We start from the raw sequence: 17,292 nt of genomic DNA, 5'->3' as shown, positions 1-17,292 counted from the left end.
TCAAGGGAAAACGAAGGGAAAAAGCATTGGGTATTTTTTGGTTATATTGTAGATCTAGGAAAAGTATGAAAATAAGGATCATGGTGGGCTTGATTAAAATATGTGTTAACATGGACAAATAGCAAAGCAGAGAAAAACAGGGGAAAACAAAGGGGAGAGGCAGGGAAAAAAAAAAGGAGAGAGAAAAGTCAACTAACATTGGGTCAGTGTGTGGGTCCCATAAACAGTTGAAAAATATTGAGTGATGGCAAGTGAGTGATAGTGCCAAATAGGTAGAGTATTTTAAAGTGATGAGTGATGAGTGATGGAAATTGAATGACGGAAATTGAGTGATTAAAAAAAGCCACCCAATCAGCCCCTAAGTCATGAACTTTAAAAGAAAAACTAAAACATAAGCTTAATATCACATTCCCTATAGGCATCAAGAATGGTCACATCTTTACAGCAAAGAGAACATCAAGGAAATGCCTTCATTCTTCTTCCTTTTTTTTTTTTTTTTTTTTTTTTTGGGAATTGCAAAGGCAAAAGCAAGAGAACAAAAGCCTAGAAAAGCACAAGTCTCATCAAAGCACTGATGGCATTGATTTTTTTGGACCAAAAGAGCTTTTTTTTTTTTTTTTTTTTTTTTTTTTTTGAAGGGACCAAAAGAGCTCAATCTTATACATCAGAAGTTCCATAATGTTAGGAGATGGGTAGGAACATCCACAAAGGAGAATCATCAAGACTTGTTATCTTTTACACCAAGCAAGTCTATTTGAATTAGAATCGCAGATGAGTAGGAACATCCACAAAGGAGTTTCATCAAGACTTGTTATCTTTTACACCAAGCAAATCCATTTAAATTAGAAACTAAGAAACAATATAGGAAATAAAAGATTTATATGGCTAAACAAAAACCTAACATGGTTTTCACTACTTAATTGAACAATTTTTGCTTCAAATTATTTCTAACCACAATTCCATAAGCTTGCCAATTTTACCATCCATACAAAATGATTGATAAAAGGAGGGTCCAAGTATTCTCATCCGTAATCTTTAAAGCAAAAAAAGAAAAAAAGAAAAGAAGAAGAAGAAGAAAGGTATTCTCATTTGTAATCAATAATTGAAGAACTAAAATTCAAAATTTAAAACTTTCATTACAATTCCAACAAAATCCCTTTCAATGCGGTCATTGGCATTGGGAAGCGACTCAAAGGCTTGTGGGTTTGCAATTGGTGTGAAGGCTGCGCCTGCGCAACCCATTTTCAATTGCAAATCTCTAATTTAATGCTTCTCGTGTAGGTAGTATAATCCAAGCTATCTATCATAGGAACACTTTGATTAATTTTTTCATTAATTTTGGATTTACTTACTTTGATTCAATCCTCCTTTACTAAAAGACCTGGAGAGGAAGAACTTGGTTAGCTTTATAATTTCATTTTGTGTAACCACCATCAAGATTAAGGGTCCATATATAGCAATCACCACTTTTAGCCTGTATCAAATAAATTCTAAACACCTATGATGCTAAGACAGGTCCATAACTTCCAAAATTTTAGCATGATCCCTCCCACCTATATTGTGATCTTGAATTCTTGATAACCTTGAGAGCCCAGTTGACAATGCATTACCATATATATGGCTTTGAAGTTGGTTTGAACCCTTGCATCACTATATATGGTTGTTTCTAACCTTTTTGCATCAACATTTTCTTCATAGATCCCTCCTACTCAAAATAGATATTCATTGCCATGAGTGATTTCTTGGAATCCTTGCCTACATTAAGGGGTATTTAATTTTAAGAATTTGTAATCATGCATGTGAATGTGTAAGTTTACTTGATTTTTTTTTTTTTTTTTTTTTTTTTTTTTTTTTTTTTTGGGGGGGAGGTGATGTTGCACTCTTATTTTCAGTGTGCTTGTCACTTGTTAGTATAATTTTATGTTAGTAGTCTTCGTTTTTTAGTTTGATTTAGTTAATGTATTAATATTTAAATTTGCGAATTAAAATTGTTTAATAATTATATAAAAATTTACAATTTGTAGTGCAAGCTAAATACCAAAAAAAAATGTTTTTTTTTCATAACATTTTCAAAAACACAACCAAACATTAGAAAAGAAACAATTTTTGTTGTTGATAAATACAATAAACTTAATTTATTAATTGAGCTAATTTAAAAAAAATAAAAAAATAAAAAAACTCAGGGAACAATTTTTCTTGTGACCAAAAAAAAAGAGGCATTCACCACACATAAAAAAAAAAAAAAAAGAGGCATTCACCAAACCCAACAGATCTAACCGCGTTCACAAAAATCTGCCACCAAACGGGCCTCATAGTGGAAAACTTCGTTGCTCGGTCATTATCGGGCTTGTGGCACACGTTGCGCTGCGGGTCTTTTCTCTCTCTCATCCGTCACTGCACGTCATCAAAACAATTTGCTACTTTCCGTGTCCCAAATCCATCCACGCCCACAATTCCACATTTTCCCTTTTCACACACCCGCACGTCACTCTAGCACTCCACTCGTCACCGTCCCTCCTCTTCTTCACCTTCTTCATTGTATTTCTTCTTCTGACGTTAACATAACGTCCTCTCTCTCTCTCTCTCTCTCTCTCTCTGCAAAAACAAAGAAATAAAAAAGACCGTTACACAATGGCGAAGTGCGTGACTTTCTCTCTCTAAAAAACCTGGAAATCCAGCTGAATCTGAAACGGCCATGGCCAATTGGATCTCATCCAAACTCAAAGCCGCTGAAAGTCTTCTCCAACAGGCACTTCTCTCTCTCTCTCTCTCTCTCTCTCTTTCTCTTTCTCTCTATCTAATCTTATGTTTGTTTCCCGAGAAAATTAATTTTAAATTTATACTTCACCAAACTCAATTCGAGTTAATCTTAGCATTTTCTCTGATCCTAAATTATGAATCTAACATTTTTCTACTGCTCTTAACTCTTCTAAATTTGTGATACTACTATATATTGTGATTTGTCTCTGATGCTTTCAATTCTTTCAAGATTTTGATGTTTAATATTGGTGTGGTGTACGGTTCAGATCGATCAGCAAGCGGCGGACTCGCTTCGCAAGGACGAGAGGCCTTATGCCGATGAACTAAATGTCCATACGCCGACAAAGAGCGAGGGCATTGTGCCTCTGAAAGATCAATTAAAGAAAAAACCACAAGAGAACAATGACTATAATGGAAAATTGCGCAGCGATCCAAATTTCAGTACTCTTAATAGTAAGGAAATTGAGATTTCTAGTGCCCCGAAACCCTCACCTAAACCTAAGTCTTCTACACTTACGGATAGTGATTGGACTGAACTCCTTGGCACGCCTAATCAGACCGCAAGCTCTGTGGTGAATCGCAGTAATGGTGGGAGTGTGATTCGCGGGTTGAGGAAGGATGGTAAGAGACGAGGGAGTTCAGTGGCAAATGTTTTGGTATCGGAGGTGAAGAGGAATCAGAAGAGTAGTGGTAGTGGTAGTGGTAGTAGTGTTTTGAAATCGAGTTGGAAGTCAGGGGAGGAAACTAAGTTTAAAGGGAAAGCGGGTGATGGGGAGGAGTCTAGCTCTTCGGATTCGTTGGGGAGGTCTTCGAGTGTTGATGTGCAGAGTGATGGTAAGTACTTAGAAACGGGTGTGAAGCTCGTAGGAGAATCAAAGAATGAGAGAAATGAAGAGAATGGCAGGCATTTTGACTCTAAGGGTGTTTCTTCGGAGGATTGTTCACCATTGAATCGAACTGTGGAGATAAAGGAGAAGGTTGATGTGGTATCTGATGTGAAGACTAGAATGGATAATGTTCAGGGTAGGTTGAGAAATACTATAGAGGAAAAGCAGAAATCCGTTGCATCATCCAGAAGTTCTGTCTCTGATGATTTAAAGAGAGGTTCTTCTTCGACAATTGATTTGAGTTCTGATTCAGATTCAGATTCAGGTTCAACTTCTGACTCCGAAAGTGAAAACGAGAGGAAGGAAAAGAAGAGGAGGAGGGAAAAGATTCTGGCTGAAAAATTGGCAGCTAGAGCTGTGGGGGCTATCAAAGAGAGGGAGAATGTGGTTGCCAGGTTGGAGGGGGAGAAGCAGAGCTTGGAGAAAATACTAGAGGACCGAGCCAAACAACAAGCACAAGAGGTACAATTATCCAGATTTTGTTATTGTTCTCTTATTTTTGTTGGATTTATACTGGTGATGAGGTTGACCAGATCATTTCTTGTTCAGGACAAGATGCAATGCTCTTTGTGCTTGTGCTTCTTTTTTTTGGCGGGGACTATTATATTATGTGTAATTATGGAAATGTGATGCACTGTAATAAGGTCTTCTATGGCCACAACAAAATGTTACAACATCTTCACAATTGAGATGTCAATCATAGGTCAAAATAAAATGAAATAAAAAAAACATATATATTACTGGGACTCACCACAACTCAAAACAAGGGTGTTGTGAGAATGTTGTAAGATTTTGTTTTGTCCCTAGACTTTCTCTTTTATAATTGATTGGTTTTCTTGGAGTAGGGAAGAATCATACATAGTTCGTTTTTCTTTATATAATTGTGTTATAGATCATAAATCTTTCTTTCCCTTTAAAAAAAAAAAATAAAATAATAATAATAATAATAATAGTAAGATTCTATTGAAACAAAAGGGTGTAGTCCTAGTGCATTGGAAGTATACAATGAACATAAGTTAAAATCACCTCTCTACATATATTTTACAATTTTTGTATCAATCACTCTTGATAAGAGGTATCTTTATACGATCAACTTATAAAATAAAAACCAAAGGAAACAGGAAGAAGTTGTCCGATTGGCATGAAGGGACAATAAAAATGCTTTTATTAAGAGAGCTCCTTTTAGCCAAAGAATCACATCCTGCATCACTATTCATGGTGTTTAATAAAAATGCATAGCAGACAACAAAGTTGCTAACTAATCTAGTATCATCCTATCTGATTGCATTAGCACGATTCTGTTCCATAAATACAATTCAAACCATAGGTTTCACAACCTCTTATCCCTCACAAATGAATGAAAAGTTCCACTTTTTTCCAAGGTACAATCCCCCATCCCCCAACTATCAAATTATCTCCCCCCCCCCCCCCCCTCTCTTTCTTATCCAAAAAATTAAAAATATTGCCTTTATAGTTTTTGCAGAAACTATTAACACAGAAAATGTTGTGGGTTGATTGAAGCACTGATCTTTGCTAGTATTCTCTATGTTGCTTCCTACCGAAGAGGCTTAGTGAGGTCTTGGGTTCAACCATGTTAGGGGAGGATTTGGTAAGGGAGAGGACTATTTCCAGTTCTGTAGCCTAGTATGGCAATTTGATAGTTCTTGTCATTTCTCATTTTATTGATATTAGTAATTGTTGATTCCAGTTACTATTCACTTTGTCACTTGCCTGCAAGTGAAACTAGAAAAAAAAATACAAATTAAAAAAGAAAAGACATGGAGCTACTTAGGATTCAAGGAACTTGAAACATGCAATTTTACTTCCTCATGTTGTGAGTTTGGAACATTGGTAGTTTACATCTTCTGCTTGTTATCTCCATATTGATCAACTTCATTTGGAGAATATCCTAAAGCTGTCCGCTTTTGATCTTAAAGGTTTGACATATATGGATTGGTTGTGAGAGGTATTGGTGGTTAATGCCCCAAATCTATACTTATGTTAGTTTAGGGTTGGACAAGGAAGGTTGATATGTAGGACTGTCACTTGGAGAGATTGTGCACAATTGAATCTGAGCCCTGGGCAAGGCTGGGCTAAGTTTACAGTTGTCAGGCTTTTGCTTGGGTTGAAAAATCTCAATCTGCCCTCATATTCAAGGTTTGGGTTGATGCCTAGGAAATCTGCCCAGCCCTCATCATTGCTGAACGTTATGAAAAATATACAGCCAGCAACATGCTCAAAAACACAAATACACACACAGATACATATGTCTTTATTTTATTAGTAAAAAATTAAATTTTGTCCAGTTCTGCAAGAAAAATTGAGCCACTTGACTCAGTCTCAATCTCACATGATTTGGAGAGACAGAGTAAGTGCTCATACACAGTGCCTAGGCTATAGGATAGCAGGGCTATATTGTGGCCAAGAAATGGTAAAAGTGGAAAGGACACTGGATGAGTTATCATTTGTGTTGAATGAGAGTCATAGCTTTCATTACATTCTTCCACTTCTTAGTCTCATTTAGGTCATTGTCCTTGTGTTTGGGGCAATAAATATTTTACCTTTAGAATTTCACTACACTTCAGAATGCTATTGCAGATTTGGAGCTTCTGTAGAGATTGAATTTTTGGAGGGTATTGCAACCTTTCTTGAAGCTAGTTTCAGGCAGGGGTGGAGGCACACATAAGCTTGGGGGGGCCATGGCCCCCCCCCCACCCCAAAGATTTTGAAACCCCTATATAATACTATATAAAAACAAGCTGGCCCCTGCAAATGTATCAATTGGCCCCTCCAAAAAAATTCACATACCTAGTCTAATGTTAGTTTTAGTGGTTTCCCCTTTGAAATGTGTTGTGGTTGTATGATCAATCAAAGAGCTGAGGCAATTATTTCTCAAAACTACATAGAATGACACACTAGCAGGAGTGATAAAAAATATTTGATACCATAAGTATGTCTCAATTTTATTGGCTAACGATTGGATGTATCCAGAGCATGGAACTATTAGGATTAAAGAAGGTATATGGAAGTAATGAAAATAATTAGCTAAGTGGGGATGTCTAGCAAATTATGGCATATAAAATGACTAAAAAAAAGTAAAAGTATAAGTTACCTTTCAGTCATTAGCCTTTAGTTCAGCAATTGACTGGAGCAATTGTCATATGTGTTTATTTTGTTGTGGGTCTTATGCATCATACAATGTTAATTTCTTTATAGCATTCATTTTGAAATTTGACTATTTTTACAATTACAATATTTTAGTTTCTCAAGTGGACTTCACCCAGCAAAACACACATTTACTCAAACCAGAAAAAATACAAAAATACAAAGTTGTCCAGATGCTATTTATTTATTTTTAAGTAAACAAAAGTGCACTATGTTTGTGTATGTTCAAATGTGAAAGCCGCTAAAAGTTCATTGTTTTGCTTAACTAGTGATTTTTTTTTTTTAGGTGGCAGTCTTAATCTTTAAGCTTCATTTCTTTATTTCTTTTAACTCTATCTATCTCACACATACACATAAATATATGAGTTATGACTAATGTACAAGCATCTAATTCGGCCCCCCAAGTTAAAAATCCTGGCTACGCCCTTGGTTTCAGGTGTGAAAGATAGTCTTAAACTTAAAGACTAGCAGAGTGCTCTTATTTATTAGATTTGTGAGCTGCTTTCTTCACCATATTTCCCTACCTATTTTTAATGTTTGACCAAAAGATAGAATTCTGTGTAATCTCTGTATCTGTGCATTTCCTCTTCCCCCCACCCTCCCTCCAAAGGGGAATGGTTTGGTTAGGGTTGCTCACAAGAGGTCAAAATTAAGTTGAGTTATGGGCGAGGTTATCAATTCGGTTTTGCTAACCGTTTTAGTTTGTCTATTGGAACGGAATATTTCAGTTCCAGTGAACCATTTTGGAGTTAATGATATTTATCTATCTGACTATTTATCAAGTTTATGCTATATCGATTCACAAATAATAAAAATTCTTAACACTGTTTTATAAAGTACTATAACATAATAAAATGCCCCACTACCACCTGTGTGTACCACTAGTTGTTGGTGGTATACCCAATTGATGGTTAAGTTAGCTTAATATATCCTCTATATATTTCACCCCAAACTACAGGTAAATAATAAAATAAAATATGTAAGTGAAAAAAAAGAATAAGAAAATAAAAAAGATAAACAACATTACAACTTTGGTGTTTCCTTTATTTTGAAAAAAAAAAAAAAAAAATCAGTTTTCTATGGTCCACACTCCACATAAAGAAAGAAAAGAAGAAAATAAGAGAGAGGGAGAAAGCAGGAAGGGAAAAAGAAAGAAATAAAAGGGGGGAGAGAGAGAGAGAGACGATGTTAACTATATTGTCTGAAATCTAAATACTGAAATAGGCTAGAGCATGCTGAAATGAGAAACTCACTGGAATTTTAAGCCGATGGGAATAAAGGGTTCACTGCACCAGTTTTAAAACTGGTATGAAATATTTTGCCCGTTTTGGCTAGAATGGAATGGAATTGACAACTTTGGTTATGGCTGTACCATCTTAATTCTTGGGTTTGAGCTTGGGATGGCCACCTACCTAACAATCCACCTGAGTTGAAGCCCTATGGTTACAAACCCTAGTCTTAAAGTCCAAGGAGTAACAGAAGCTCAGTTGTTTTCCAAAACAACTACTTATCCAAAAAAAAAGGTTTTCCAAAACAACTAAGTGCCAAAACAATGGTAAATCTAATCATCTTGACATCTCAAGAGCATAGTGCATTCCATGGTGCTAGTTACAACGGAAAACACTTTTTATCTGTTGATGCTTCTAGTTTCTTTGTCTGATACATGTGTATATGAAATTGGCCAACTATTAGCAAGATGTCCCTGAAATGCTTGCGGTGATTGTATACTTAATTTTACATTCTTGCTTGCTTTAGGCTTCCGATCTACAGACAACTATGATGGAAACACTTGATGCTGTTGATATAGAGAAACAGAAGCATAATAATACTAGAAGGGAGGCCCTTGCACGATTGGCTAAACTTGAGGTAATTTAACCTGTTTTAGATATCTGCCTCATATTCATGTTTAGACGGTTTTTGTCCTCTCTCTTTCTTCTTTTTGGGGTGTCTGCTACATATGGAAGTCAATGTTTTCTTCTTTATTAAAATTTAAGCAATGCAGTTAATGAGGTTATTTGTTGTTACTAAAGGTCAAAAGTTCTTGCAGACTGCTAATGCTGATCTTGCAAGATCCCTTGCTACTGTGCAGTGGAATCTTGAAGTACAGGTACTATGTGATCCTTTATACAAATGATTGTGTCAATCCTGTGCTTGAATTCTTAAATAAGTTACTGATTGGAATGTTTTTCACTTGGTTTGAATGTTTTGATTTGTGTAATAATAGTGGATGAAATTATATTTTGGAAAGTGTCATGACTTTCAAGTTTATGCGTAGCCTATCTTGGCTGTCTTTTTAGTTTTGATACTTGTTTTTTCATCAGCTCTGACTATCCCCATAACTGTGTTCCTTGAGTTCAGAGTGCTTTGTGCAAGCTCATATGTTATATATGCCAAATAGAAACTTACTATAGTCCTTTATCCTCAAGGGTAGCACAATCAGTTGGGGACTACGCCTAAAGAAGCAAAGGTCATTAGTTTGAATCTCTCATCTCCCCCACCCCTTGGGCCAAAACCTTCTTAAAAAAATAAAAATGAAAAAGAAAGATAGAAACTTTGTCTGGTGATTTTAGGCCCTTTATTAATTCTCTTAAGTTTGCTGTTGCTTTGAAATGCCTATAGTTGCCATACAACTCTGGTCATCTAAAGAAGTATGCAAATTGCTTGACCTTGATACTGGAAATAGTTAAAGTTGCAGGAGAGTCAGCAAATATATCAAAGTACAGTTTAGGTTGTTGGTATTGTACCATTGAGCTCTGGCTTAAATGCCACTTCCTTGCATAAGAATGCAGTGGAGGGTGAAGTATTGTATCATTGAACTTCAGAGTAGCTTATACTTTTTATTTTACTTTTGGACCAGGTTAATTGGGTAGCAGAATTACGGGAACAAATTGAATTGAAAGAAGCGACCTGTGAAGGTATGTCTCCTAGCTTACAGTGCAAATAATTGAATAAACTTTTTGATCCCCTCTGACTATGCTTTTGTGTTTTCAACTACAACCTGTACAACTACTTGCCAAAAGAACTGAATAGGGTATTTATAATATCCAATGAGTTTTTAAAGAAACAGATTCCCCTTCCCTCTCCCTTGGGCCAAAATTTCTCTTAAATAAAAAAGTAAAAATCTCAATGCGAGAACATAATCTTATGTGTACAATAGCTTATTAGGTTGGTTATGGGTAGGGGAAATTGTAATTTTAGAGTTTGCTATGGCCTATTGAACGCTTTAGAGTTTATAGGAACTTTTGAGCATAATCTCATCCTTAGTGTAATATGTTTTTATAATTTTCTGGGCTGAGACTAATTTAAGGCTCTTAAGGTTTGTTTTGATAGGTTATTTGCTGACTAATGCTTATTAGCTAAAATTAAGAAATTTAGGGTTATAAAGGTTGTAAGAGAGGGTTAGGGTTTTGAGATGCTAAGAGTCAATAAAATAGTAGTTCAAGAGCTTCTCTGGGGATAAGCAGTAACCCTTGAATACTACAGACGTTCAATACTTAATTCTATTGTAATTTTTTTTTTTTTTTTGGCTATCTTGTGTCCATTATGCGTGGAGTAGTCTTCTTTTAATAAAATTATTCTTACCTATCAAGAAAAATATATATATCTTGGTCCTTCGTGCCCATTTTCAGTATATTATTATATCAATATATAACATTGTCAATATGAGCTTGGTCCTTCAAACTCCTTTTTCTCCTTGTAGAGATCAAGAGAAGGATCTCAAATTCTCATCAGACTGGAAAATCTCTAAAACAAGTGAGTTATATTCTGTCTGTGATGATTATTTTTGGGGGGAGAGCCATTTAAAGCTATGTATATTTTCCATCTTTCATAATAACTCTTTGCAGCAACATGAATTTCTTGGCCTTTTGTATAATCTTTACATTAATCTGATAATGTTGTAGTTAGCTGCTTCAAAAGGAATGGAATTTGAACGAGAGATACTAGAGGCAGAATATTCTCTCATAGCTGATAAAGTTATACAATTGCAAGATAAGGTTAGCTTTTCAAACCATTGATATATTCATAAATGATTTCAATTTCTGATAATAATAATAAAAAATTGAATTTAATTTCTAGCTTTAAACACCCCTTGCTCTGTGATGTTGACACCATTGAAAAAGTAAGCTTTTGTAGATGCATGCAGATCATGTCCTGAGTACTTAATATCTATAAACACAAATGTTTTTTTTTTTTTTTTTTGTGTGTGTATACACGCGCATGCTCACATACAATCATTTTGTTTGACAGTGAAAGCTGAAGACTGTTGAAAATATGCTCCTAAGTTAAATGGTTTTAAACTTTTAATATGTGTGTAGCCATTACAATTTATGATGACAACTACTTCTTAGAAGGCCTCCCTTGTGCAGTACATGGAAGTAAAAGGCGAGCCGGGTGTTCACCTAGGTGCGAGGCGCCTTTACTAAGGTGTTCAACTTTAGATCCTTGGTGAGCACCTTAGACCATGAAAAAGGCACTTAGGCTAGAGCCTCATGTTTTAACATTCGAAGGGCTTGGAACATTCTGCGATGGATGTGAAGCTCAAATTTTTACATACTTTGTTTGGTTGGATGACTACTTTGGGCGGTTATTCATGTGTTCGTCATCATGAACTCCTTGTATTTTCCTTTCCTTTTTTCATCAATAATATTACTCTTATTACCTATCCAAAAAAAAAACTATGGTATATTTACCATTTATTGTATGGTGACATTTTTCTTTTAATGAATGAAATTCACTTATTTATCAAAAAGAAGTAGAAGATATATATATATATATATTAATATTCTTAATCCTTATTTTAATATATTAGATACATATGATTTAATGGACCTAATTTTACAATTAATAGACCTAATTTCTTCACACAACACATATCAAACACACCTGATTATAAAATTTCAATATATTAGATACATATGATTTAAGTCCTACATGTATAATAACTATATATATATATATATTGATAAGTAATAAAGATTTATTGATATCAAAAAAAGAGAGACACCCAAGTACACACCCAAGTACACAGGGAGTATACATGGGTGTACATATCAAATACAAAAATTACATAAATCAACTAAATCCAAAATTGAAGAAAAAGTTTGGTTTCTCCACATTGAGAACTAGTCCAATAAGGTTCTGAAAAATAGAAACTTGAGATTAGGCATAGATCGTTGATTGTCTTCAAAAAACCAACTATTTCTTTCCTTCCAAATACACCACATCAAACAATGAGGAACAACCATTCATATATCTCCATTACGATGGCGACCAAATTGACCTTGCCAGCAAGCAAGAAGCTTAACAATAGACATTGGCATAACCCAACAAACTCCAAATAAACCAAAAACCATATCCCACAACTCCAAAGCAACCGGACAATGAAGGAATAGAGGGTCAACGGTTTCACTATTACACTTGCACATATAACACCAATCCAAAATGCATATCTTTCTTTTCCTTAAATTGTCAATTGTCAATCATTTCCCCAAGGCAGCAGTCCATACAAAGAAAGCCACTTTAGAAGGAATCTTTTGCTTCCAAATGCTTTTCCAAGGGAAAAACTGCTCACTATGGCCAACTAGAAGATGGTAGTACACACTAACCATAAACCCCTTACTCTTACAAGGTAGCCAACATCTCTTATCCTCCCCAATCCTCCTTACAGGAGTGCAATAAATGGTATTTATGAAGCTCCAGAAAGCTTCCAATTCACGATTATGTACACCCCTACAAAAATGTATCTCCCAATGAAGGACTCCATTGGTGTACCTCATTAGATTAGCCACACTTGCCTCTTTGTTTCGACAAATCCTATATATTTCAAGATAGCAGTCTGTAAGAGAAGATGTTCCACACCATTGATCTAGCCAAAACTGTACTTTTGATCCATCTCCAATTTCATACAAAATAAACCAAGATAAAGAGGGCCACCCCCTTCTAATATTTTTCCACAAACTAACTCCATATGGACTAGAGAATGAGCTAGAACACCAACCACCCCAATCACAACAATACTTCACCTCTATCACTTGTCGCCATAGAGCATCCCTTTCTTGCTCAAATCTCCATAACCACTTCCCTAGTAAAGCTACATTAAAGGTTCTCAGGTTCCTAATCCCTAAACCACTTGAAGAAAGTGGAGTACAAACCATAGACCAATTAACAAGATGAAATTTGGGCCCATCCCCCTAGTGCCTTTTTGTTTCCTTACGCTTCAAGCGATATTAAGTCACCTTTTGTTGTTGACTACCTTTGTGCAGTAGAAGTTTGTGTGTGCCCAATATTAAGAGCAATCACATCAGCAGATGTAAAATAGAAAGTGTACAATTTTACACATTTTTGCTCAAAATTTACCCACATCAATCTATCTATAATACTGTGCATATACTATACAGTAACCATGTAAAACGGATATTGTAGCTCTCTATTTTTTTTTTCTCTCTCATCTCTCATCCGATTCTCTCTCTTCCCCTACCCTCTTCCTCCTTTACCTTCTCTTGAATCCAGCAACATGCCATGAAAATCTATACAAATCATCAAACTCATTTTGAATCTAGATCCCAAATTCATTAAACCCATATACAAATCCATATAAATAATCAAGAAGAAGAAGAAGAAGAAGAAGAAAAAGAAGAAGGGGGGAGGGGATAGGGATAACATATAAGGTTAGATATCCAGACAATAGAAAACGCACATGTAGCCCCCCCCCCAAAAAAAAAAAAAAAAAAATATTTTATATATAATATACAATCTGGTTGGGTTACTCAGTTGGAAACCCTAAACCTGACACCTGGCCTGCAAGTGACAGATAAGATCTGCTACCAACTGATTCACCCATTTGAAACCATCCATGACCCTTCGGGTCAGACGGGATCAGTAGGATGGGTTAGGATATAACTGGTTAGCGACCAGCCCTAATGTCATGAAACTGATGTTGATAGATGCAAGGATACACATGATATCCAGGGGAGGAAAGCTACAAGACAGTCCATGCCTTGTGTTATGAACTAAGACATGCATCGCCAAATTGGGTTAATATCCTTTCCCCATTTATAGTGATTTTCAAGCTCCTGTAGGCATTACAATCTTTTTGGTTACCCTTGTAATTGTTTCATTTAGCTATATATTTAGGGATTTGATGGTTGCGGCACCTCTTCTATTATTTCTTGTATAATCCATGAAAGTGTGATATTATTGAGATCACATAAAAAGTTAATTCTATTTTAATATAATTATATGATTTTTCTACACATACAAATACATAAGTAGATATAACCTTATGGAGTAAGCCTTTGGCGACATAAGAAGAGGTTATGTGGCTCCTAGGCATGAGCATAAACTACCTAGCCTGCCAGGGGTGAATCCCCATGGATTACCTGGCAACTGGTTTGGTGGGTGGAGTCAGTAGCACACAGATTTTATTGGTTCCGAAAATGTGACAAATAGGTACTTTTATTATTATTATTTAACAATAAAGAATCTAAATGCAAAAGTTGATAAACTGTGTACATTGCTTCTTTTGGATAAAGTAGGTTTAGGTTTGAGCATTTTTTCACTGCAATATCCTTGAGATGTCCCCAGCTTCTTTTCTTTTGTAAATGCTGTTAGCATGACTCATTTCTTGTGCAAATGAAAGCCTGATGTTTAATCATGTATCTCCTCTTCCTTTGGTTTCGTTTGAACATGCAAGTTTTAATGGTGAGTCCAGGGGTAAAAAAGGATATAGGTGCTGTGGTCCACATATGGTGAGCTTGACTTGGTGCAAAGACCTCCTAGTGCTCTATAATATCCAGTTTGTTTTCTAGTGTGTGTGTGAGTGAGAGAGAGAAAGAGCATCTATGTGGTCTATTGTAATGGATGTCAGAATGGCCATTTAGTCTCCATACACTGTTGCCAATGGGGCTGGATGGAAGGTAGAGAGTTTTGGAGTTTTTGGGTGTTACTTAAGTTTTGGGTTTAACCAACCGAGAGCATATCCAATTTATATGAAGAATTTTTTTGCTTTTATCTTTGGGGTCTTCTGATGGTTTACCAAAGTTATATTCCAAGTTCCATCTTTTTTGACATATCATGTTAACCTGATTTATTTGACTGATACCATATGTACACGTATATATAAGCTTGGGCAATCAATATATTTTACTTACAGTATCGTCTATATTTCAGGCAAAGAAGCTGGAAGCAAACATTGAAATTACAAAGAAAGAGATAGAGGAGCCAACTGAAGTTGAAACTGAGCTCAAGCAAAGGCTTGGTCAGATGACTGATCATTTAATTCAGAAACAAGCCCAGGTTTGTCTTCAAACATCCTGGATAATTCAGTCGGTGATTTCTTGTACTTATTTTTGTTTGATGAATGGGGGGGCATATGATACATCTGGTTTTTAGCTTAATGCCTTATATAGAAAAGGCAAAAGCATACCGTAAGAGTTTGTAAAGTGTCCTCAGATATAAATGAATCATTCAGCCTTTTGTTGATGAAGAACCAAATTCAGCCGAGACACCTTTTGAGCTTTGAGAGGGATGGGAGCCATAAAATTTAATTACTAATATTCTTATAAAAATTGAAAAAAAAAAAAAAAAGTTAATTAGCTATATTGTTTTGCAATGGGTGTCTCGTCACGTGCAAAAAAAATACTGAATTTACTATCTCTCCCAAAGGTTAACTTGCCAATAAAAAAAATGGAAGACCAAAAAGTCATGTATATAGTATCTAGCTTCCAGGTCTGCCATTACTAGAGCCTCTGCTATTATTTAAGGCTCCTGGTTTGATTTATTGCTAATTTGTTTCACATTCAAATGTTTGTTGCCAGTATATAACATTTTACGATCATGGACATTTTGCATATTGTATGCTATTGGTTATCCTTCTCTGTAATACAACTATCAGCTACTTCAAAAATTTATTATTATCTAGTTCCAGTGTTTGTGAAAGATTCCTTTGTATGATAACTTGAATTATCTTAGGACAGAGTTCATGATTGAGTTCTTTTTCAGTAGTAAAATTATTCTAAATCACAAATTTTCTGTAATAAAATGAAATTCAGTAGTATGTGTAATTATCATTGAGATTTCAATTCTTAATGTTCAACCAGGTTGAGGCTCTCTCCTCAGAGAAGGCAACTCTTCTCTTCAGAATTGAGGTACATTCTCACCCGAGAGTTATTTTATACTGGTATTATCTACATAAAACAGATCTAGTGATTTGCACTTTATACTTTGATGCATTGTGTAGGCGGTTTCAAGATTTCTAGATGAAAACAAGACAATGCTAGCGGATTCTATAAGTACTTCATCAAGGGACTTGGAATCAGGAAGGTGGGAGCTCTCAGAATCAAAGTGGGGGCCTCTGTTTCATGACAGGATGCGTTCAGGCAGGAAACACTTGGGATCATTGCTTCAGCAGTTGGATGCTATTTTCTTGGCTGGTCAGGTATTTTTAAGGAGGAATTCCAGAGCGAAGGTGTGGTCTCTGGCTTACCTTGTATGCCTTCACTTCTGGGTCATTTATATATTCATGTCACATTCTCGAGAATCAAATGGAGCCAAATCTGGTGCTCTCATTTCCTTGGAAAACATTAATAACACTGCAGGTGTATGATTTGTAATATATTGTGCTTTTCTTCATTATTCATTTGATTGCCTCAGCTTTTAAGAGGTCTTCATTTCTTGGTGTATTATGGAAACTAGTCTTCCCCCCACACATCGAGTAACACTGAATATGTAGGGATTGTATTTAGGGATGTAATTAGTCACACAACTTCACATCAATGCAGTGCAAAAAAATTTCCTACCAGATTTTATTTCAGTACCTAGTAATAGGAGCAGTTTGTTCATTTCCTCTTTTAAGTTGAAGATTTCACACCAACAAAAGGGAAAATTATTTTATGAGACAGTTTCTTGAGGCCACTATCACACATGGGACCCACACATGTTGTGAGTGGGTGGTATAATGAGAGACTACTTCCAACCCTATAGTGGTCTAACAAATTAGCATGAAGGTTCAAAAGTATAATGAATTAAACCCAATGCCTTAGGAGTCATTACACCCTATGCCCCAGGAAGATGGATAACATTAACTAGGTGGTTAAATGAAATTATGAAATGGCGTTGAATTAAGTAAAGAAACCCAATTTAAGAAGCCTTGGAGAGCAAAAGTGAAGAGAAGAAAGAGAGGAGGAAGGCAGAAACAGAAAAGAGGGCCAAGCAAAAAGATGGTAGCTGTTTAAGTACCATGGTCAGTTAGTAATAGTCTGAATATAAATCTTTGAGACCAAACGATTTTTTAAATGAATGAAAGGTATATTTAAACTGAATCAATAAGGGTTTAGTGTTCCTGGTTTAGATTTGCTTGCTGAGATTGTAAAGTAAATTGAAATATAGGGAGGATAACTGGATAGCAAGGAGAAAACTATCCTATGCTCAAGCTTCTATTGATTTGAGGCAGAGATAATAATATTCTATTGGTATCAATTGA

General features: G+C 35.5%; 1 protein-coding gene across 1 annotated transcript; it reads left to right on the top strand.

The window, feature by feature from the left end:
- The first annotated feature begins 2,475 nt into the window (after window positions 1-2,475).
- LOC115963634 (golgin candidate 2-like) lies at window positions 2,476-16,623 on the top strand. The gene is made up of 10 exons (XM_031082723.1): window positions 2,476-2,749; window positions 3,027-4,109; window positions 8,568-8,678; window positions 8,860-8,919; window positions 9,670-9,727; window positions 10,513-10,565; window positions 10,715-10,807; window positions 14,982-15,107; window positions 15,911-15,958; window positions 16,051-16,623. The coding sequence occupies exons 1-10, from the start codon at window positions 2,696-2,698 to the stop codon at window positions 16,414-16,416; spliced, it is 2,052 nt and encodes a 683-aa protein (XP_030938583.1). The 5' UTR covers window positions 2,476-2,695; the 3' UTR covers window positions 16,417-16,623.
- The last annotated feature ends 669 nt before the right edge of the window (window positions 16,624-17,292 follow it).

This window comes from Quercus lobata, chromosome 10 (assembly GCF_001633185.2).
Source record: "Quercus lobata isolate SW786 chromosome 10, ValleyOak3.0 Primary Assembly, whole genome shotgun sequence".
Taxonomy (NCBI): Eukaryota; Viridiplantae; Streptophyta; class Magnoliopsida; order Fagales; family Fagaceae; genus Quercus; species Quercus lobata.
Note: the sequence above shows the minus strand (reverse complement) of the source record. Positions and strands in the feature narration are given on the sequence as shown.

Excerpts from the sequence above, each read along its gene's own strand:
- LOC115963634 (XM_031082723.1), top strand. The coding sequence starts at position 2,696 with ATGGCCAATTGGATCTCATCCAAACTCAAAGCCGCTGAAAGTCTTCTC. Across the intron at positions 4,110-8,567 it reads CCAAACAACAAGCACAAGAG|GCTTCCGATCTACAGACAAC; the intron begins GTACAATTATCC and ends TGCTTGCTTTAG. Across the intron at positions 9,728-10,512 it reads GAAAGAAGCGACCTGTGAAG|AGATCAAGAGAAGGATCTCA; the intron begins GTATGTCTCCTA and ends TTCTCCTTGTAG.